This window comes from Hippocampus zosterae, unplaced genomic scaffold (genome assembly GCF_025434085.1).
Source record: "Hippocampus zosterae strain Florida unplaced genomic scaffold, ASM2543408v3 HiC_scaffold_22, whole genome shotgun sequence".
In the NCBI taxonomy this organism is placed as follows: Eukaryota; Metazoa; Chordata; class Actinopteri; order Syngnathiformes; family Syngnathidae; genus Hippocampus; species Hippocampus zosterae.
In genome coordinates this window covers 3,399,214-3,422,691 of record NW_026262818.1, presented here as the reverse complement: position 1 = coordinate 3,422,691, position 23,478 = coordinate 3,399,214, and the positions used below count along the sequence as shown (strand labels likewise).

General features: G+C 43.8%; 1 protein-coding gene and 1 non-coding gene across 2 annotated transcripts; one reads left to right on the top strand and one right to left on the bottom strand.

The window, feature by feature from the left end:
• Window positions 1-1,843: 1,843 nt before the first annotated feature.
• Window positions 1,844-15,519, bottom strand: LOC127594593 (cerebellar degeneration-related protein 2-like). Its single transcript, XM_052056469.1, has 6 exons — window positions 15,297-15,519; window positions 9,568-9,680; window positions 7,343-7,491; window positions 7,106-7,270; window positions 3,052-3,259; window positions 1,844-2,980 (listed from the first exon to the last, which is right to left on the bottom strand). The coding sequence occupies exons 1-6, from the start codon at window positions 15,373-15,375 to the stop codon at window positions 2,225-2,227; spliced, it is 1,470 nt and encodes a 489-aa protein (XP_051912429.1). The 5' UTR covers window positions 15,376-15,519; the 3' UTR covers window positions 1,844-2,224.
• Window positions 15,520-21,807: 6,288 nt separating this feature from the next.
• Window positions 21,808-21,926, top strand: LOC127594657 (5S ribosomal RNA). The gene has a single exon (XR_007960891.1). It is a non-coding gene; the product is annotated as a 5S ribosomal RNA (ribosomal RNA).
• Window positions 21,927-23,478: the final 1,552 nt, after the last annotated feature.

Sequence of the window (23,478 nt, the reverse complement as noted above, 5' to 3'; positions counted from 1 at the left end):
CAATGTTAACTTTACTACTGCATTAACCCTTTCGGCTACAGTGGTTACTACAGTGGACAGCTTATCATGTTATCAGGTTACAGGGTGTATGAAATGGTTAATGTAGGTTAGTGACAGTACAGTCGTAAACGTGAATGTGTATTTAACTCATTCAGTACCAGCCAATTCTTTTTTTTTACCCTAAGTCTTGGAAAAATTGGAGAAAAAAAGTATCTGGGGTTGAACGTGTGGAGTGTGAAAAGACATAAATATTGGGAGTGAATGAGTTAATGTTGTTCATTTCTGGTTTTCTCTTTGACCTATTGTACTTATTAAGTGGCACAACTATGCACAACAATTTAATTTGTGTTACTCACTCAATTTTGGGATGCATTGAGCAAAATGAGGAGTGTCACGGGCTGATCAACAGCCGAATCATTTTTTGGCGCAAATTCAGAATGAATGTAGATAGAGGATAACCCCCGTTTTTGCCATTTGAGTGGCTATTGGAACAAAATGCAAATTGTCCAAATTTTGTTGCCTATTCGTATTTCATTACAGTCGTCTGCTAACAGTAACAAACGAAGTGCTTCACTATTTTTTCCCTTTTTTTTAAAGGAATTTCTTTTCAGTCAAATTGAGTCATTCAGTCATGTTGAGAGCATTTTTGATGTGACTTCCCCTTTAATTGAAGACTATAAATTGTCCATAGGTGTGAATGTGAGTTTGAATTGTTTATCTGTACGTCGATTGACTGGCACCCTATCAAGGGTCTACCCCGGCTCTCGACAAAAGTAAACTGAGATAGGCTCCATCATCTGCAAGTGATTTGGATAATGGATGGATGAGTATTGTATTTTCCGCACTACAGTATAAGGCTGTTAGAGGAATCTATGAGCAAAATTGTATCATGTTTAAAGTTTCATTTAATTTGGGCACATCTAAATGTTTGGGTGCGTATCCAGCACCCCCAAATGCCTGTGCACAAAGGCCGGAGGGCTGTTGAAGTCCACAATTAGCACGTCAATGCAGGTGGACGATCAGAGGAGAGAGGGCTAGACTCGGTCACAAAGGGGGAATGAATAATTCGGCAACAGCGGTTGAACAACAAAAGATGATTTGGAAACACCCGTCCCGCCCAGGCAACATTGGCCGTCTGCAAAATGTTGATTCAATGTAGACCCGACAGAAAGGTGCCAGCATACTGGTGGTTCAAAGCTTACACACAGGTAACCAATCACGACCGAGGGGCCAGACCGGGGTTGCGCCATGAAAATATCGGGGGCAGTGTTTTTCTTGTATTTTGCATACTAAGTGTAATCGCGGAGCAACTAAACCGTCGTTCGTTCTCAGAGATCCGCTTCCATCGATATTGAAGACAATTATCCCTGTGTGCCGAGTCATTTCTTTAACTTCTACTTCTACTGTCCGAGAAAACCTTTGACAAAGGCGCAACTAAAAGCATTACATTTTCAGAAAAGTGCGCCCTATAATCCGATGCACCTTACAAATGGCGTTAGTTAGAGTCTCTTTATAGTCCTCATTTAGTTGTTTCCCTGTTGGAGTGCCATCTTGTGGTGATTATTAACAGGAACCAATTGTAACCTAACAGTCTTCTGCCCGACACTAATTGACATCTGCATTCGCCAACACACACTCCAACAGACAACTACTTTGTGAGCTCTGCGCAGCCATTATGAAGCAATGATAATACACCAAGCACAGTTAACTACTGTCGAAACGAAAGAAGGAGACAAGCAAGACTTCTACGGATATTTAGCCCCTTGAGGATAGGAGCCCACAAGGTTTATTGCGCCTTTTTGTTGAATCAATTGTCTTCATAACTTTTGTATTTCATGTATAATTTTGTAATGCCATTTGTGTTTACATGTTTCATGTCTGTGTTTGTGACCAGTTATGCATGGCTCGGCTCTATATAAATAAACTATATTATATTGTACTGTATTCTCTTTAGCGCAGTTCCATCTAGTGGATGCATAGCTCAACCGCAGGCAGCCGTTATTGGAGCTTCTATTTGACGCGCCTTATAATGCAGTGCGCCCTATATATGAACACAGTTTTGAAATAGGACATTCATTGAGGGTGCGCCTTATAATCCGAAGCACCTTATAGTGCAGAAAATACAGTATGACAATATGACTTGGTGCTTTGTGGATGTTTCCCAGCGCAGAAGCACTAAACATTGATATTGTACTACAACCGTCCTGTATAATGAGACACGTCACTATTTACTGGATTTGCTAGATTTGATGGATTTTGGAGATTTGGAAGCTTTAATATCCATCTTGGTCTTCTGGATCCGAGAGAATATCTCCTTGAAGAGCGCTTTGTACTCTGGAGCGTTCTGTCCCAGACGCTTATCAACTGCGTCCACTTGCTTGCCGATCATCTCGATGGCTTCTGGTGTGGAGGGGGACTGAGTCGGGGTCGGCGGAGGTGCAGGGACGTGGCCCACAGCACAGTCTTTCATGGAAGGGTCTCGGGAAACAGGTCGGGATGTCTGGACACCCGCGTGGCAAAGGCTTTCTTCGTGGCGCCTGCATTTTCCCAGCAGCTCCTCGTATTTTTCGAGTAATGCGTGGTACTGCTCATCGACCTCCCTGAGGATGGACATCCCTCTCTTCCTCACGCTGTTGGCGTGAAATGCGTAGCTTCCTCTCCTGCGGCCAGACGCATCCCGGGCGATGATGACGTTGAGTGCCGTGTCGCTACAGCTTTTCCTGACTGGGTTTGACTCTGGGAGAGCATCCCCGTCCACACCGGTGCCCCCCTCCGCCTTCTCCCTAACACCCCCTCCTGTATCGACAACATCTCCCTCCAGGAAGGTGTCGGTCTCCGGGGTGCTATTGAGGACCGTTTGGGTCAGAGTTACGCCGTCGTCTTCGTTTCCAAGAAGGAAAGTCCGAGTGCGACGTAGCTGTTGTAGCTCCTGCAGCTCCACTTCCAACTCCCGTACCCTTGCCTGGCAACGCTCGGCATCCTTGGATAAGAATCATAAAAAATCACATTGTAAGTTGGTGACTCATCGTAAAGAAATAGCGCAACAATCACCTGCACGCGTGTTTGCAGGCGGGAGAAGTCTGCAAGGAGATGGTTGCACTCCTTCTCCACACCCTCTCGGCGGCCCCGCTCTGTCCGGATGGCCGCTCGCAGAGCTGATATCGCCTCTCTCAGGTGCTTGTTCTCCTCTTCGAATGGCTGACGCTTCGGTTCCAAAGTAAAGCTTTCAGCCCTGCCCACCACAAATTCATCCTCGTACCTGAGACAATTTACAAAAACGAGCTTTGAAGGGGACATATTTGAGGGGAATTGCTTGCTTTGAGTATCTGGAGTGCCTGCCAACCCATCAAGTGTAAAATTAAAGATGTGAATCCTTCATCTGCCTATTTTGGGCAAGTTAATCTTTCAGAACAGCGGGGAGAATCACATTCTCCATTGAAATGAATGAAATGATTAGTGCAGTGCATCCTATGTGTGAAAACAGTTTTAAAATAGGCATCGAAGGTGCGGCTTATACTCTGAAGCGCCTTATAGTGCAAAAATACAGTAACTATAGCTTCCTCGAGTCACTGTTCTCAATTTTAATCACGGGCTCCTTCCTCACTTTTCTCATTTCTTTGACCGCACTCAAATTGAAAAAGCTGAAGGGAGGAGCTCATTGCTGCTAACAGACCACAGCGATTGCTAAAAATAACAGCATGCAACCATGTCAAGTCAATACTCAGAATGCCTTATGAGATAAACAACAATGATGAATTTGCAAATAAAGTTTCAACAAAATGTATTCATTTGGCAATGACTTTCACACATAGATGCTAATTGTTAGCTTGTGTGCCTCTGGTATTTCTCACTGTATGATATCATTAGGCTAGCTGACACTATCCATCCATCCATCAGCTACCGCTACCGGGGCCGGGTCGCGGGGGCAGCAGCTTTAGCAGGGAAGCCCAGACTTCTCCCTAGCTACTTCTTCCAGCTCTCCCCGGGGGATCCCGAGTCGTTCCCAGGCAAGCTGGGTGACATAGTCTCTCCAGCGTGTCCTGGGTCTTCCTCGGGGTCTCCTCCCGGTGGGACATGACCGGAACACCTCACCAGGGAGGCGCTCAGGAGGCATCCGAATCAGATGCCCAAGCCACCTCATCTGGCTCCTCTCGATGTGGAGGAGAAGCGGCTCGACTCCGAGCCCCTCTCGGATGACCGACCTTCTCACCTTATCTCTAAGGGAGAGCCTGGACACCCTGTGGAGAAAACTCATTTCGGCCGCTTGTAACCGGGATCTCGTTCTTTCGGTCACGACCCATAGCTCGTGACCATAGATGAGGGTTGGAACGTAGATCGACCGGTAAATTGAGAGCTTTGCCCTTTGGCTCAGCTCCTTCTTCACCACGACCGACCGATACAACGTCCGCATCACAGCAGACCGATCCGCCTGTCAATCTCTCGCTCCCTCCTGCCCCCACTCGTGAACAAGACCCCAAGATACTTGAACTCCTCCACTTGGGGCAAGATCTCCTCCCCGACCCGGAGGGGGCACTCCACCCTTTTCTGACTGAGGACCATGGTTTCAGATTTGGAGGTGCTGATCTTCATCCCAACCGCTTCACACTCGGCTGCGAAATGCTCCAGTGAGAGTTGGAGAGCCCTGTTTGAAGGAGCCAACAGCACCACATCATCTGCAAAAAGCAGGGATGTAATACTGAGGCCCCCAAAACGGACCCCCTCAACGCTTTGGCTGCGCCTAGAAATTCTGTCCATAAAGGTTATGAACAGAATCGGCGACAAAGGGCAGCCTTGGCGGAGTCCTACCCCCACTGGAAACGATTCTGACTTACTGCCGGCAATGCGAACCAAACTCTGACATCGGTGTTATAGTGACCGAACAGCTCGCATCAGGGGGTTCGGTACTCCATACCCACGAAGCACCCCCCACAGAACTCCCCGAGGGACACGGTCAAACGCCTTCTCCAAGTCCACAAAACACATGTAGACTGGTTGGACGAAAATCACACTGCTCCTCCTCAATCTGAGGCTCGACTTCCTGACGGACCCTCCTCTCCTGCACCCCTGAATAGACCTTACCAGGGAGGCTGAGGAGTGTGAGCCCGCTGTAGTTGAAACACACCCTCCGGTCCCCCTTTTTAAAAAGAGGGACTACCACCTCGGTCTGCCAATCCAGAGGCACTCTCCCTGTTGACCACGCAATGTTGCAGAGGCGTGTCAACCAGGACAGCCCCACAACATCCAGAGCCTTGAGGAACTCCGGGCGGATCTCATCCACCCCTGGGGCCTTGCCACCGAGGAGCTTTCTAACCACATGGGTGACTTCAGCCACAGAGATAGGAGAGCCCCCCTCAGAGTCCCCAGGCTCTGCTTCCTCCAAGGAAGACGTGTTGATGGAGTTGAGGAGGTCTTCGAGGTACTCTGCACACAACGTCCCGAGTCGAAGTCAGCAGCGCCTCATCCCCACTGTACACAGTGTTAATGGTGCACTGCTTCCCCCTCCTGAGACGTCGGATGGTGGACCAGAATTTCCTCGAAGCCGTCCGGAAGTCGGCTTCCATGTCCTCACCAAACTCTTCCCACGCTCAGGTTTTACCCTCGGCGACCACCGAAGCTGCGTTCCGCTTGGCCAGTCGATACCCGTCAGCTGCCTCTGGGGTCCCACAGGCCATAAAGGCTCGATAGGACTCCTTCTTCAGCTTGACGGCATCCCTTACTGCTGGTGTCCACCAGCGACTACGGGGGTTGCCGCCACGACAGGCACCAACCACCTTACGGCCACAACTCAGATTGGCCGCCTCAACAATAGAGGCACGGAACATGGTCCACTTGGGCTCAATGTCCCCTGCCTCCCCCGGAACATGGGAAAAGCTCTGTCGGAGGTGGGAATTGAAACTCCTTCTGACAGGGGATTCCGCCAGACGCTCCCAACAAACCCTCACGATACGTTTGGGTCTGCCAGGACGGACCGGCATCTTCCCCCACCACCAGGTGGTGATCAGTTGACAGCTCCGCCCCTCTCTTCACCCGAGTGTCCAGAACATGCGGCCGCAAATCCGATGATACAACTACAAAGTCGATCATCGAACTGCGGCCTAGGGTGTCCTGGTGCCAAGTGCACATATGGACACCCTTATGTTTGAACAAGGTGTTCGTTATGGACAATCCGTGGCGAGCACAGAAGTCCAATAACAAAACACCACTCGAGTTCTGATCGGGGGGGGGGGCCGTTCCTCCCAATCACGCCCCTCCAGGAATCATTGTCATTGCCCATGTGAGCATTGAAGTCCCCCAGCAGAACAAGGGAGTCCCCAGCAGGAGTACTCTCCATCCAATGACTCCAAAAAGGCTGACACTATGTCGTTGTTTTAAATATACATTGAATTGTTTTTGTTTTATGTTTAGTTTGACAGTTAGCTAAACTGGCCAAAAGCAGCACATTGCTTGTTTTTTGAAGAATATCTACTTATGTTATCTGCCAAACTGCTGCTGCTTGTTTTGAGACAGTTGAGTCACATACCACCACACAGATTCAAAATAAAAAAACACAAAAGTCCCTACATAGTAGTGGCTTTGCGCACAGTAAGTAGAATTGAAGTGAGTTTAGTTGGATGTGCAGGTTCGTGTTAGCTAATAGTGTTAGCTTCTCAGAAGCCTCATAAATTGCTTGTTGAATTCGTCAATGCAGTGGACCTGCTGGGTGTGTTTACAATGTGCATGTGCTCCACATGAAGACTGTTTTATGTTAAATTGTATTATCTGTATTATTTTGGATTGTTGTCTGTGGACAGAACTTTGTTTTGGTTGTTTTGAAGTGATTCCTAAGTATAGCTGAATATGCTTTCATTCTTTTTAAGGGCGTGAACATGTTTTCCACACTCTGGGCTTGTCTTTTACAAGTAGAAGCAAGCAGATGGCCGCTGAGTCAGGCAGAATCAGAGCTCGCCCAACATGGGTCAGCCCGCTTACGAGTGCCTTGTCACAAAGGTCGGATTCGCCATAGGCCGAGCAGTACGGAGGACGGGAGGAGGGCTGATTTACTGATCAGGAGCAAGTCAAGGTATATGTTGTCAAGAATCACCAGACAGCAGAGGGACCACCATACCTGGGTGCTGTGCAAAGTTCCATCAAACAAGGGAAGGAGTGGATGGTCTTGCGTCGTTCCCTCTTTTCCCTTTTGACTCTCAGCTTTTCCACAGACCGCAACTGCTCCACCTGGCCCGAAAGGGACTCCACCTGATTCTGCAACGTCTCAATTGTCCCCGTTAACCTGATCCAAAATGCAGGACTTTTTTTTTTAAACAAAATGGCGCCACATTTGAGCGAGAGCGGAGGTTTTTACCTCTCTATCTTTTGCTGTGAGGCCTTGCTGTCAATCACGAGTGTTTGGTTGGTGTGTTCAAGTTCTCTTGCGGTGCCATCCAGTTGCTCGTACACTTTGGCGTGCTGTTCATTCATGTCTCGAAGGACTTCCAGTTGTTTGGACAGGTACTGGGCAATAAACACATAAACACACATATTCTTGCCGATTAGGCTTAGTCCTGAATATACAGTATTATTGTATTTTTTTTTTATGGTTCAGATTCCTGTCCCTGCGGTGATGGACACGATTTCAGCTGCCGTACACATGATTCACAAACAGTTATGGAGAAATAACTTTGGGGTGGAATTTCAAAATTAATCTAAGATGTGCAAACACCTTCACAGGATTACTTTAGTTTCATCATTCATTGCTCATATTTTGGGCATGTGTACGTTCATTGCACTTTAGCATGTTGGTTCACAGAAATAAAGCCACAATAATTGCCAAAGAAAATGTTTTGGTTCTTGGCTTATTTTGATTCTCATTGTTACCACTTTATCTGTGCGTATTGCATAGTCCTAAATCAGCCTTCCTCAACTGACGGACCGCGATCCACGACCGGACCGCCGACCTCCTTTGTCCGGACCCTCTGCAAATTGTATAAAATACAATACAATACAATACAATACAATACAATACAATACATGCTGATTTATATAGCGCTTTCACAACAGCGGCAGCTGTAACAAAGCGCTTTACAAAACAGTTAACATAAAGTAAAATAATAAACACAACACATAACATAAAACACGGACAGTCGTGCAGTTCTAACCACTTTTCCGTCACACGCTTTGTTGTTAAAATAATAAATTATAAAGTGACTTTTACGTTATACATTGTATATTTTTGGACTGTGCATCTGTGGACTAACCTGCGCATCACCGCGATCGCTTGTTAAAATTATCCGTTGTATTCTTTGCAAAAGGATATTTTTGTTGTCATGTTTAGTATTTATTTTGGTAAAATGAGTATTTTATTTTTGTTAAATTAAGGGAAAAAAGACAACTACTGTTGAACAAAGTTAAAGTAAAAATGTCTTATTTCCCTAAAAGGGCTACTTCTATTACTAAGCAGGCACAACTTACAAACTAACAAAATACAGGAATTCCTGTGCCTCAACACAATACCTTTCATTATTTGTTGTGTACAGGCAAAGTGAATAATTGTTATTTTCATGCACCCCATTATTGGTTGGTTGTGAGGTGTGTTGATTTGTATAAGCTTGGCTTGACCATACTAAATGGGCATGTAGTCCTGCTCCCCATGACCGCCGTGCATGGGACCGTACCTTCGTCTTATTAAAAAAAAAAAAAAGTGGACCTACAGCATTCCTATTTGAGAACCACTGTCCTAAGTAGATCAGAAAGTTATTGTTATTGGGTGGGAACCTTCGATGTCTATTTGGATCTAAAACTAGACTAAAACTTTCTGAGTATTTGTCGATGAAAACCTTTGTTCACACACAGACAAACAACCATCCGCACTCACACTCACACCCACAAACAATTTGGAGTGTTCAATCAGCCCGTCGTGCATGTTTTGGGGATGTGGGAGGAAACCGAAGTACCCGGAGAAAACCCACGCAGGCACGAGCAGAACATGCAAACTCCACACGGGGAGGTCGAACCCTGCACCACTGCACTGTGAGGTCGATGCACTTACTGTACTCATTTAATAAAAAAGATTTCATACAGTAAATCATCAAAAAATAAATTTGAAAAAAATACAGGCATATCGGCAGCCATATTGCGTAAAGATGTACATACGCTAGAGAAAAGGTTTCCCTGAATGTAGACAGAGAGAGATGAGTTGGTTCGATATCGACCAATACTACTGCCTTTTGTACCCCCTTTTTTTGGGCTAGTTTTTGTATTTCTCCATTTTATTTATGACTTTAAATTTTTGAAATAAAAAAGATTCTTTTCCCTTCAATTCATTCATATGCTGACCTCTTCCTGCTTTGGGGTCCAACCACTTCCATAGCATAACACTATAATTGGCTGGCGCTTTGTCCAGGATTTACTACTCAGCCTCTCTCCCTAAATCAGTTGAGTCTCCGGATCACCCGCAACCCTAATGAAGATAAGCACTAATATGGATGGATACTTGGGGGGTGGGAGGATTTGAGGGACTCGCCCCCTGGTAGGGCAGTGACCCTATGTATGAAGACAGAGTTGCCAGTACTGTATCGCTATCTCTCCTACCTCAATTTCATGCACTTGCTCTTCATTGGTTATGTACATCTGCTGCAACGAATCCTCCAGCTCTTTGTTCCTCTCCAGCAATGTTTTTCCCAGCTCTGCAGCCAGGTGGAGGTCTAAAAAATGGGAAAGATGAAGGAAGTGTTGAATAAATAATGTGCGCACCGAGAAAGGGCACAGAAAGTGAGAATGGAATAGAGCGATAAAGGATGAAATGATGGAATATTAATAGAAAGTAGAGAAATTCAGGTCGAGAAAAATTATGGGATATGCAAGTGACAAAAAGGATTAGGTGAATAAATGGGGTGTTAAACTCCCGGGGAAAAAAAACAAAACAAAAAAAACCACTGCAGCTGCTCATTTTTATGAACTGCAGCCATGGTTGACAGCATATATTTTTTTCATCGTTCCAGGATGTCTTTGGGTTATTTTGGACAACACCTCAAAGATTATAGGACACTTTTCACATCCTGTTTCTTGTACAGTTGAACCGCTACTTATGAAATTACTGTAATTGGTTCTGGAAGAAATTTCTTAAATAGAAAATGTTGTAAGTTGAGACGCATTTTGCATGTAAATGCCCTTATCCGTTCGAAGCTCCACCCCAAATTTGGGCTCCTTCTACTGTTCGGCTAATGGGAAGTATAGATTTATGATAACTGGGGGTGTAGCTAGCAGAGCACTATAAAAGACAACCAAAAACATTTTCACTCAGGGATGCGGGAGTTCCTACACTACACTGTTGTGTATGTAACATATCGACACATCTCCAAACACAAATACCCACCACCGCACACTCAACAACTTAACGAGGCAATACAGAATGCCACTTATCAGAAGCTAACGCTTTTAGCGAACACTAATCTCTCTGAAAATGTTTCAAATGCTAACCATGTCAGGGTTTGGTGTGGTTATTTGGAAATTAGCAGCAGGCAGACTCACTCATAGAAAAAAATTTCAGTAATGGGGAGTTTGAACTGTTTAATTCCACACTTGAAGGACAAGTAGACATTCCAGAGTCTGTTTGTATACAACCCATTAAAAAGTACAAAGTCGGATCATAATCAGAAATGCAAAAATATAGTGATACAATCATCTCACCCAGAGGACTTTAAAAAATTACTAGAGCTGTCAAACGATTAAAATATTTAATCTAATTAAAAATGCAACTGTCATAATTAACTCAAATGAACTAAAAAATTAATCGTGATTACTCACACATTTATATCGTTTATGAATTTCCTTTTACATTTTTTGTCCCATTTTGTCCCCATTTTAATGCTCTCATCAACATGGAATCATGAATCAGTTTTCTATGTGCCAAATGCAAATATTTACTGAAATAACAATTTCGATTTTCAACTTTACGTGAACAATTTTTCACTTGGTGCAGTTATTCACACATAATCTCTCACACAATATTACTGTCCATCAAAAACGGTGAAAAAATATTTTGTCACACAACAGCTGCTCTAACAGCTTTTTTTAATGAAATCAATACAGAGCAATATAACATTATAAAGTGCACATCTAAGGTACACTAGTACTCAGCCTATAGTGGATTTAAACCATGGTTGCATACTTCGTTTTTCTCAAGTTTGCTTTCAACACAGCAGTCTGTTTCTGTGTTTGTTGAAGAATAACGAGACACCGGACACCAGTGTTCATTATGTGACGCTGTATTCGAAACTGCCGGCCGTACAAACAAGCACACGCACTTCCCCCGTGCTGCAGGGGCAAACCATTCTGGAAGGGGGGGCGGGGGGCAAACCATTCTGGAAGGGGGGGTCGGGGGGGGGGGTCACTCCCCGAACACAGTCAGGCTATGTTGATTGTGTTGGTCCTTCTTGCGCGGAAGTCTCTCTACGGTTTTGTGTAGACCTCATTTCGAATGACTACACTTGGTTCGATGACAACACTGGAGACGTTTTACTTTCGCTAGGTCGCTACCACCGTAGCGCACTGTCGCTGTCAGACGAACACAGTGAAGCTCCACCCGCTCTATTTATATGGACACAGACCACTGTAACCTTCCACACAAAATAGTTCCAAACAAGTAACAATCGCGTCAGTGGCATACATCGTATACCTGTATGATACAGAGAGAGAGAGAAGAACAGATAACTTTGGTCTTGTCAGTGGAGCAATATGGCAACTATTTAAAAGTAAACTTTCCATTCATAAACTCTAAGTATCACTTTTCGGTGTCTCGCGCTGCCGTGGCTGGCAAAACAGACATGGGCGTGGACTTCTGCAGCGCGCTTGTTGTTTTGTTTCTGGTGTATTTATAGAGCAACGTAACATCCGCTTGTGACGTGTACCGCGTTAATCTCGCGAGAAAAAATGTAATCCCGTTAAAATTCATTTAAATCAGGGGTGTCCAAACTTTTTGCCAACGGGGCCAGATTTTATGTGGTAAAATGTCGGGGGGCCGACCTTGGCTGACATTCTTAACATTGAACAACAATATTGTTCAACAAATTTTAGTAAGCCAGTCTGTTTCACATTTCCATTTTTATTTTAATTTCAACAATCTTAAGAATTTCTTTTGGTTCATTTGAAACAGGAATTTGAAATATGACATATCAGTCAATATAAACACGGAGTGATGTCTTGTTAACTCGTGAGTGATGCCCTCTAGTGTCTAAATGCTATTACTCATTTAGTGAATGCTATTACTCATTTAGCCACTAGAGGGAAGCAGTACTCTATGAAACATCACTCACCAGTCTACGAGACTTCAGTCAATGCAACACGTGTTCCATTGCACCCAACCTGCGGGCCAGACGGCACTGATTTTAATACGGGGGCTGAGGGCCGGATGAAATTCGACCGCGGGCCGGATTTGGCCCGCGGGCCGGACTTTGGACATGCCTGATTTAAATGAATGCCAATAAAAACGCGCTAAACTGACAGCTCTAAAAATTACACAATGAAATCGGAATGATATAATACTTATTCCTCTCACAGCCCCCAAAAAAGGACATACTGTATTTGTAACTATAGTTTTGATTTAATCAGTAGTGTAGCCCTAAATTAATTTATTTTCGAAGCGCTTCAGCAATTCAAATTTGACAGCATTCCTACACAATTTCAAGACTACTTTAACTAGTTTTGCTCAAATAAAATCTGATATGCTAACTCTGCATTTGCTTCTATTTATTTCTTAAATACACAAAATTAAAAACAAAAAGCTACCTCAGACGAGCTCGCACCACAGCCGAGTCAACTAAGGGAGATCTAAACCAAACAAACAAAGAGGGTCTCAGCATCTATCAGTTCATTTGTAATTTCTCCTTTGCTTGACAGAGGCAAACAGCTGAAAGCATAAGAGCCAGAGAAAAAGGCGAAAAATGAAGCAGACCAATCAATACTAATAATTGCATTCGAAAACATTACAATCGATCCTTGCCACACACTCACGTCGGTTTGCTCCAAACAGGCCTGAAGCGGAAGCCACCACAGCTCAAAGAGTTACACATTACTGAATCATGCTTAAAATATTAATTTCCTGAACTTTTCCCTTCATTCTTCTGATTGAATAGCTGAATGAAAAACGATAACTCTGAATCGTGTGACACGCATAACATGTATTTCTATTCCCCTGTTGATTTCTTCCAAAAGCATTATTACTTTGGCGCTCGTGTCACCCCGGTGACTGGATTGTGGAAAACAAGACATCTTCTGTTCTTCCTATCTTGTGATTCAGGCATTCATTTTGTGTTATAGATGACAAGTAATTCTGTATATCTCCCCTGATAGTGATGTGTTGAAGCCCAGTACAGTGACATGTAGATGCTCTGTCCTTGCTCAAATGTAAACACTGAAACTGGAGCACTGAAAGAGCTTGGGAGGCCTCTTATTTGATTTCAACAAGTCCGTTTGGTAACGGCCAAGCATTTGCTTCCTGGAATTCAGCCAGTCGAGATTCTGGCAGAAACACACACACACACAGACACACACACACACACAATAGGCCCAAACAAAGATGCATGCTAACGTGGTCAAAGGACAGAACTGACAATGACTCTGTTCCATCACCTAGACACAGCACACTTTGACACACAGCCATTTTATCCCATGTGAGGCTTTTTGGCATCCGCTGATAGTCATTTTGGTGCATTGCACAGTTTCTGCATCAGCACTGGTTCACCTTCAGGAATATATTATTCTGATGATTTTGCACAGTGACTGAGCATGAAAGAGAGACTGGAAATTAGGTAAGTGGGGTTCAGCATCACAGCATGAAGCACTGGCATAGCCTTTTTAACCCTTTTAGGGACAGCACTTACGACAGTGGACAGATTCTCATGTTATCAGGTTACAAGGTTCATGAAAGGGTTAATATCACTGGTCAACAGCAGATTTTTATCAGAGATGGCTTTATGTGTCCCTCAACATGTTTTTGACTCTGACTTAAAAAATGTCTTGACTCTTTGAGCATATTAGGTCTTTCATATACTTCCATCGCATGAAAACTTGCACGAGACCGATTTTATGACCATGTACTGCAATTTATAGCTATGTTTCCAAAAAGAAAAAAAATCCACCTGTTGCTGAAACCAATCTTTAATTACTGGAATAAATATTACTAAATGTAGTACTTGTTCTTATATGATGTTTATTAATAAGACCTGATGTGCTGGAGAAAAATCAAGGGTAAGTTCGGAATCGACAACTTCGATTTAAACATTTAGGAAAAACATTTTAACCAGTTGTCTTTGGGAGAAGGAGTCCAAATTATTATTATTGTTGTTGTTATTATTATTATTATTATTATTATTCGTAGTAGTAGTAGTGGTAGTAGTAAGTTCACAAAATAAAGTTCCTTGTCCTTTATTTGCTTATGAGTGCCTTAGATTCTGTTGTCTTTAAATGCTCAATTTAAACCTTGTAAAGCACATTGAATTATCCATACACCCATGCATCCCTTCATCCATCCAGTTCTGATCCGCTTATCCTGACAAGATGCGCCGGGCGTGCTGGAGCCTATCCCAGGTGTCTTCGGGTAGTAGGCGGGGTTGCCAGGCAATCTCAAAATGTTGAATTATATTGTGTATGAAATGCGGTATATACAGAAAGCTTCTTTGCCGTGCCTTGAAGAGCACTCACACACAAAAATATTAAATGGAAAAAATATTCCGTGTTTGGTCACATCATTTTGGCTGCATTTTTAATGAGAAAAATGCACACAGGAACAAAAAAAAATCATGGCAAATAAAAAGCGTGTGTCTTTTTCAGAAATAGTGGTCGCATTTGCACAGAATAAGTGCATTACACTATACAACACTGACCAATAGGCTGGACCCGTTGACATTCGGCAAAATGTCATTTGTTAACTGGTTAGCAGAACATGAGTTTATTATAAACTCATGTTCTGCTAACCAGTCGTCATCGAAATGTCAGATCTAAATCTACATTTCGAATAAAAAACACAAGATACTGAGACTGGCCACTTCCAGCAAAGCAAATGCTCTGCTTGGCAGACGTTCAATGCTTTGTTGTGGAGGGAGAAAAAAATACAGCCACGCACGCTGTCTGCTTTTGAGACATGTTTAGGGCTCAACTAAACAATACTAATTTTGACTACGCCACAAAAAAAAATTTGAATGCAAAAGTGATATTCCATTCGTGCACATGAAAGCCTTTGTATTGCGGGTGCCACTGAGAGATGCACACCGACCGGCGGCCGTTTCCTGCTGGGATGCTGCGGCCAAAGAGGAGGATCTTACCCTGCTCCAAGTCCCGCTGGTCGTACCAAGGCTCTTCCTCCTCGGTAACGAATTCGTCCATTGTTCCTGAGCTTAGCATCGATGAAGACCACGTTTCAAACAATAGAGACTACGACGAGATTCACAGAGGCCATTCAAGACATCAAGCCGGAGCTGCTTATTTCCTTCCTCTCTTCGCTATTTCCTTCCTCTCTTCGCTATTTCCTCCGTCACTCCTGCTCTCTCCCTCTCATCCCCCACAGCCCATCCCGTCTGCTGCTGCTGCAGAGACGTGGCAGTGATGTTGCAAGAGGAGCACTTCCTGTCATTGCGGTCAGGCCAGCCTCCACTTAGTTTTCGAATGTTTATACTCGGAATTACGGTAAGGCGCCGAGAACCTTGTGCAAAAGTACATTTCAAAAGCTTGAAATAAATATGGGGACGTCGATGCGGTTAAATTAAGTGGTAATTTAGGAATATTTTTTTGATCTCTCTCTGAAATTGTTGACATTGAAGGTCTTGCGTACATTTTAAAAATAGATTTTATTTTGAAATACAACATTAAATCTGACTACAACTTCCTGCCTGACATCCTGGGGCAGTCTCGCGTGTCCAGAAGTACTGTAAAATGTTTGTGTTGTTCGTGTGATAACAAGGGATTTTTTAATATCCCTCTGAAATCTAAATTGGAATACAGTCAAACACATTTTCAAAAGACTCGTATTTTCAAACGCATCATCAGATCTGAGATATTAATATGGGAGGGTTTCGTTCTCTGTTCCTCAACAGTGTATGCTCGTGCGTGTGTGTAAGTGCATGTGTGTATACTTAGGCTGAACAATTAATCAAAATCAAATACACATTCAAATTCAAAGATACATGTTCTGGATAGTGCCTTGAACTCGATTAGGATGTGAGCCATTTGAAACAGTAAAGGGATGGGAAGCAGCCTGGAGAAGACCCACAAATACATAGACCGCAACCTTCAAAATGCTCCCTCCCCACCGACCTGGGGTCACTGTAGAGGATTAACAAAGGTTAATTAACAATTAATTAACAAAGGAGTTAATTTCGGGGTCGTCCTCTGTTTATGGCAATACTACCCTGAGGAAGTATACCAACAGTGGCGGTTCAAGATCAATTTCACTGAGTGGGCCTGGCTGGGGCCAGGGGTTTTGATAAAGGGGCACATTCAACCCGGGGCAAAAAAAGACACAGATTTGAAATCTTATTTGACTTTTTATTTCCATCAAACTCTTAAAACTTTGCAGACATAACATTACAGTGACCATGAAAAACAGTATAATAATCACAGTAATACTGAATTAAGTGCTGATAAAAGATTCATATGTGCAGATCTTTTGGAACAGTCGTAAACTGCCCTACTATTAGAGCAACTGTATTCTTCAATTTTGGTGATTTCTGGCAAACCAATCAATAAGTGATTCAAGATTCAGTGCTATCGACCTCCGAGGCTCAATGCTAAATACACCAAGTTTGCTTAATCTATCATCATTCATAGTGGACCTGAGGTATATTTTTACAAGATTTAATGTGGAAAAACTACATTCTGCATTGGCGGGTCATCTTTACTTTTGTTTGTCTGTGGAGAAAGACAAACCGAATAGATTTAAATGTCATTTCTGCATGGATACGGCATATACAATAACCTGCTACAATTACACTGCTTAGGCACTCAGACACAAACAATTGTCTAAAATGTGTTTGTGAATGCTATTAATTAATTAATTAATTAATTAATCAATTAATTTGATTCATTCATTCATTAATTACTAATCGAGTTCAAGGCACTATCCAGAACATTAATTAATTAATTAATTAATTAATTAATCAATCTTCCTAACCGCTTGATCCTCACTAGGGTCGCGGGGGGTGCTGGAGCCTATCCCAGCTGTCTCCGGGCAGTAGGCGGGTGTAGTTTTGATATGAAGAGACCAGTCCTGATGAGCTTGAAAGTGGTTTTTACTCAGCAGCACCAAGAACGTGTTACAGGCTTCCTCGTGTTGCTAATCAACAACCGAGCTCCCGCGACACGTTGTGGACGGGTGGCATAACAGCGGGTTAGAATGGCTGAGTAATTGGGACGTTATACAAAATAAACAGATCTACATCCCTCCTTTTAAATCTTTTTTTCTTTTTTTTTTTAAACACACATGAAGGCTAATAAGTGGCTGATTCAAATTAGCAACAGTTTCAGGAACAGAAAATTAATCTCATTCAAAATATTTACGATTCGGTTTTGATACTTGACAGTTTTGGTGGCTATTGCGTTTGGCTTGAGTAACTTCTTGCAGACAGGTAAAGTTGACCGTGTTCTTCTCGAAAACAGTCTCTGAGCTGGAGATCCAAGGATACTGTCTCTGGGTGTATTTCGCAGATATAATAGATTTAGGTAGAAATCGGTTCCATCTCTCCTTGTTGTTTCCAGTAGTCTTTTCGCACTACGAACAGCTCTCTCGCTGAGACTATTTGACGGAGGGAATTCAGGGCTGCTCGTAACGTGTTCAAACTCCCATGACTCAGAAGAATCACGAAAGCTTTGACTGGTGAACTGAGTCCCAGTGTCAGAATATAGTTTCTGAGGTATTCCGTGCACTGCAAACTGGCGTTTGAGTTTCTTGATGACACACATCGATGTCATGTTTTCCAGCTTGTCCACTTCGAACCATCCGGAGTAGGAATCCACGAGTACGAGGTAGTTATTGTTGTCCCATTCGAATAGGTCTGTAGCTGTGGTGGACCATGGTAGATCTGGAACTTTGTGTAGTCTCAGTGGTTGCTTTTGTTGGTGAGGCTTGAGGCTGTTGCAAACACTGCATGACTTTACTTGGTCCTCTATGTCAGAGTTGATTGTGAGCCAGAAAACAGTGTCTCTCGCCCTTCTTTTCATAGACTCCATGCCTGGATGTCCTTTGTGTAGTTCCTGCAAGTACACTTCCTGTAGAACAGCTGGAACAACGGCTCTGTTATTTTTCATAACAATCTCGTTTTCAACAGTCAGTTCTTCTCGAAAGCTAAAGAATGGTTTGATCGCTTCAGGTACACAGCTTACCCGTGTGGGCCAACTTTGTAGGATGTAGCGCGTCAGTGTCTGAAGACATGTGTCCGCAATGTAGAGATGTTTACCCTTCTTGTAAACGAGTGTTAGGTTGAACTTCTGTAGTCTGAGCATCATTCTTTGCAATCGCGCTGGGATCGTGTGAAAGGGCTTGTTGTGGATGGTGACCAATGGTTGGTGGTCGGTTTCAATCAACACTGGTTTTCCGTAGATGTAATCATAGAACTTGTAACATGCAAACACAACAGCGAGAAGCTCTTTCTCGATCTGCGCATACTTCTTCTCCGTCTCCGTCAAAGTTCGTGATGCAAAGTCAACTGGTTTGTCATCTTGTAGGCATGCAGCTCCCAGGCCGTACTGAGATGCATCGCAGGTGAGGGTCACTGCCTTCTTTATGTCATAGTACTGAAGCACTGGTGGGCTTGTGATGCACGCTTTGATTCTGATGAACGCCTCTTGTTGATGATGCGTCCAGCACCATACAATGTCTTTGTGAAGCAGCTGGCGCAATGGCGCTGACAGTTCACTCAAGTTTGGAATGAACTTCCCTAGATAGTTAATCATTCCTAGGAACCGCTGAAGAGAAACCTTGTCTTCAGGTGGAGGCATATCTTTACTCGCCGCAATTTTCGATGGGTCAGCTTTCAGTCCTTTGTCTGTGAAAACATGTCCAACATAACCCGCCTCTTTCAATCTGAATTTGCATTTCTTGTGATTTAGCCTGAGTTTGACTTGTCTTGCACGATCTAGGACTTTCCTGAGGTTGCGGTCATGCTCTTCAATCCCTTTTCCTCCGACAAGGATATCATCGACAATCACTGCACATGGATAACCTGTAAAGATTTGTTCCATGGCCTTTTGAAAAACTTCGGAAGCTGTGTTAATCCCAAATGGCATTCTCAGAAATTTGAATCTACCAAAAGGTGTGGCAAATGTTGTGAGCAGGGACGAGGCATGATCTAGCTTTATTTGCCAAAATGAACTCTTCGCGTCCAAGACAGAAAATACGGTTGCCTCGGGCATTTGTGCTGCAAGCTCTTCAACTGTACGCATGGGATGGTGTGGTCTCATTAACGACTTGTTTAACTCCCTCGGATCGATGCATAGACGCACATCGTCACCCTCTTTCTTATGAGTGGCTACCATGTTCGACACCCATTCAGTAGGTACGTCAACTGGTTAGATCACACCAAGTTTTTGCATTCTTCGGAGTTCACTTTTCACCTTCTGTTGCATTGGCACTGGAACGTGTCGTGGGGAGTTGATGACTGGGACTGCATCAGATGCGAGCTTCATCGAGTAGGTCACTGGTAATTCCCCAAGCTCATCTTTGAATAGATCTTTGTACTTTTTAAATACTTTCTCCTCAAAGCTTTCATTTGGAATCGCATCAATGTGAAAAACTTCTTTGCTGAAACTAACTAGTTTCATATTCACGCTGTCCTTGAGTCCCACGATTGACTGCACATTTTGTTTCACAACTTGGAAAATTAGGTCATAGCTCTTTTCTCCTAATTTGCATTTGAGAGTAATCGTGCCTGCAGACTTGATCTTTGTTCCTCCAAAAGCGATTAGATTGATCTGCTTGTCTTGTGGCTGTATTTTCTCATGCTGAAACATGTCCTTGCAGGTGTTCAGAGAAATCACGTTACACTTCGCACCCGTGTCCACTTTGAGCTTTAGCATCTTCTCTCCGACTGCAACAGAACAATAGCCTTCTTTCTTGTGACTATTCTCGCCCTCCAGTGTTAGGTGCTCGATAGTGAATGTTTCATCACTGTCTGAATCATCAGTTGATATTTGATTTACTTGTCTGCCTCTTGCGTGTGCTTTTGCGAACCTGCACTGGCTCTTGAAGTGTTTTGGCTTCTTGCATGTGTGACATTGTTGTCCAAAAGCTGGGCACTGGTCAAGTTTGGCTACGTGTGAACCACCGCAATTTCTGCAATTTGAGATTTCAGTCGCCAATATAAGTCAGCATGTATTGTATTGTATTGTATTTTCTCTTGTTTCTTTTTGAAGTTGTGAGTCTTTTTAAATGTGTGGCTGCGCTTTATTTGTACAGCGTCCACACTTGTTGATGCCACGTGTTTTGGAGCAGCTAGCATTTTGCTACGTTGGTCAGTGAGCTGGTTTATTTGACAAATGCGCACTGCTTTGGCAAGTGTCAGCTCAGTTTCTTTGAGAAGTGAACGTCTGATGCTATCACTGTTAATTCCACACACTAATCGGTCTCGGATTAGCTCATCTTGCAATGCTCCAAAATTACACGTTTTTGCCATGTTGCGTAATGTAGTCACATAAGCTTCAATCGTTTCTCCTGGCTTTTGATGTCTCACGTTGAAACCGTGCCTCTCCATTATGATATTTGTTTCTGGGTTGCATATTTCTTTGAACTTCCTTTTCAAACATGTCGGATCTTCCCGTGACTCCGCTGCGGTTATTTCCACGCCTTGGTCTGACACCTGCTGGGTCGTATGTGAACGATCTCTCTCTTTCAATGGCCTCCGGTCCCGCCAGATTTAGGAGTATATGTAGGCCTTTGTTTTAGCATTTTTGTCACTGTGTGCTGCGGCTATGAATATATCATATTCTTGCTCGAACTTACGCCAATTTTCAGCGACATTGCTGTCGAAGATGAGAAGATCAGGCCGCCGAAATCCGTCCGCCATCGCTGCCTTTTCACGAAGGTAAAATCTCGTCCTTTTTGCTCACCACCAGCACAGACTGTCTCCGTGGACCCTGCAGACTTTTTGAAGGATCCCACTTCTGACACCATGTAGTTTTGATATTAAGAGACCAGTCCTGATGAGCTTGAAAGTGGTTTTTACTCAGCAGCACCAAGAACGTGTTACAGGCTTCCTCGTGTTGCTAATCAACAACCGAGCTCCCGCGACACCTTGTGGACGGGTGGCATAACAGCGGGTTAGAATGGCTGAGTAATTGGGACGTTATACAAAATAATAAACAGATCTACAGCGGGGGACACCCTGAATCGGTTGCCAGCCAATCGCAGGGCACACAGAGACGAATATCCATTCGTACTCACATTCACACCTAGGGACAATTTAGAGTGTTCAATCAGTCTGCCATGCATATTTTTGGAATTGCATTCTTTCACGTTATTTCGTGCTTTCATTTCTCATTATTTTCACCTCAGCCTTAACTTGGAGACCCACACCATTTAGCTGACATTTTAAAGTCTCTTGTCTATTTTTTGCACCTCCACTGGAAAAGTAAACTTTCCCAACAGACATCAAGTACAGTACTGCAGCTGCGTGCTCGTAGCAAAGCTGATGCGAGCCTGACAGGCTGAGAGCTCAAAACGCCAAGAGTGCGCGCCCCTCGTCAGTGGAAAAGGGGAGGAGGGAACAAATCGCAACAAATTTGCCCATTCTCCAGACCTGGAGGCGCTTGTAAACTATAAAGAGGGAAATTTTGACCATGACCTTCGCTTACGGCCATACTACCCTGAGAACGCCAGATCTCGTCCGATCTCAGAAGCTAAGCAGGGTCGGGGCTGGTTAGTACTTGGATGGGAGACCGTCTGGGAATACCAGGTGCTGTAAGCTTTAGCACCCACCTCCAATTCACTACACCAATCAACTCCCCTTTACTATTAATTATCGCTTTCATTTCTCATTCAACTTTCACTTCTGCTACGGGTTGAAATCGTTTCCGTAACATTGATCTGACTGAGCAACGTCTTGTTGTAATACTATTATTTGCCAGAAGAGGGAGCCCGCTGCACGAAAATCGATCATGATCGCACTTGGATAGGAAGCAGCCTGGGATTTCCGCCTGCTGGATGCTTTTGCACCTCCACTGGAAAAGCAAACTTTTACAACAGACATCAAGTACCGCTGAGAGCTCAAAACACCAAGAGTGCGCACCCCTCGTCCGTGGAAAAAGGGATGAGGGAAAGAAATGCAACAAATTAGCCGCCCATCCCCCACCGACAAAATACATGTTGAAGTGTGTGCATAAGTCCTTTGGTTTAGGCGTGACACTCAATTTGAGTTTCTATTGCTTTTAATGCATTTTCAGGCCGAGTAGAGCACATTTTCTGAGTTTGAATGTATCTTCATAGGAATGAGTTGTGTGGCCAAATTAATGCTCATTTAGGCTTCAGGGGGTCAACCTGAACTAAATACATGTTGAAATGTGTGCATAAGGCCTTTGGTTAAGGTGTGACACTCAATTTGAGTTTTTATTGCTTTAAATACATTTTCAGGCCGAGTTGAGCATGTTTTCTGAGTTTGAATGTATCTTCATAGGAATGAGTTGTGTGATCAAATGAAAGGTGATTTAGGCTCAGGAGGTCATCCTGAACTAAATACATGTTGAAATGTCTGCATAGGTCCTTTGGTTTAGGCGTGACACTCATTTTGAGTTTTTATTGAGTTAAATGCATTTTCAGGCCGAGTTGAGCACGTTTTCTGAGTTTGAATGTATCTTCATAGGAATGAGTTCCATCCATCCATCTATCATCTACCGGGTCACGGGGGCAACAGCTTTAGCAGGGAAGCCCAGACTTCCCTCTCCCTAGCTACTTCTTCCAGCTCTCCCCGGGGGATCCCGAGTCGTTCCCAGGCAAGCTGGGTGACATAGTCTCTCCAGCGTGTCCTGGGTCTTCCTCGGGGTCTCCTCCCGGTGGGACATGACCGGAACACCTCACCGGGGAGGCGCTCAGGAGGCATCCGAATCAGATGCCCAAGCCACCTCATCTGGCTCCTCTCGATGTGGAGGAGAAGCGGCTCGACTCTGAGCCCCTCCCGGATGACTGAGCTTCTCACCTTATCTCTAAGGGAGAGTGTTGGATTTATTATTTTCTAGTAATCATACATTCACGTATTATTTGATTGATTCTCGTGTCGTCATTTTATGCTCGCAATGAAGAATGCTTCCGCCTGTCAGTATAGTTTGATTTTGCTTGCAAAGAAGAACGCTTATGCTCCCAATCATTAGTTTGCTTTGCCTGCAATGAAGAACGCTTATGCTTTCAATAAAGATTTATCCTTTATTATTTACTCACATCTATAATCATTATATGCTCTTCATTATGTGCTCACTTTTGCTTGCTGTACTGTGTGAGAAGTTAGGGTCGCAACCACTTTTCCGAGG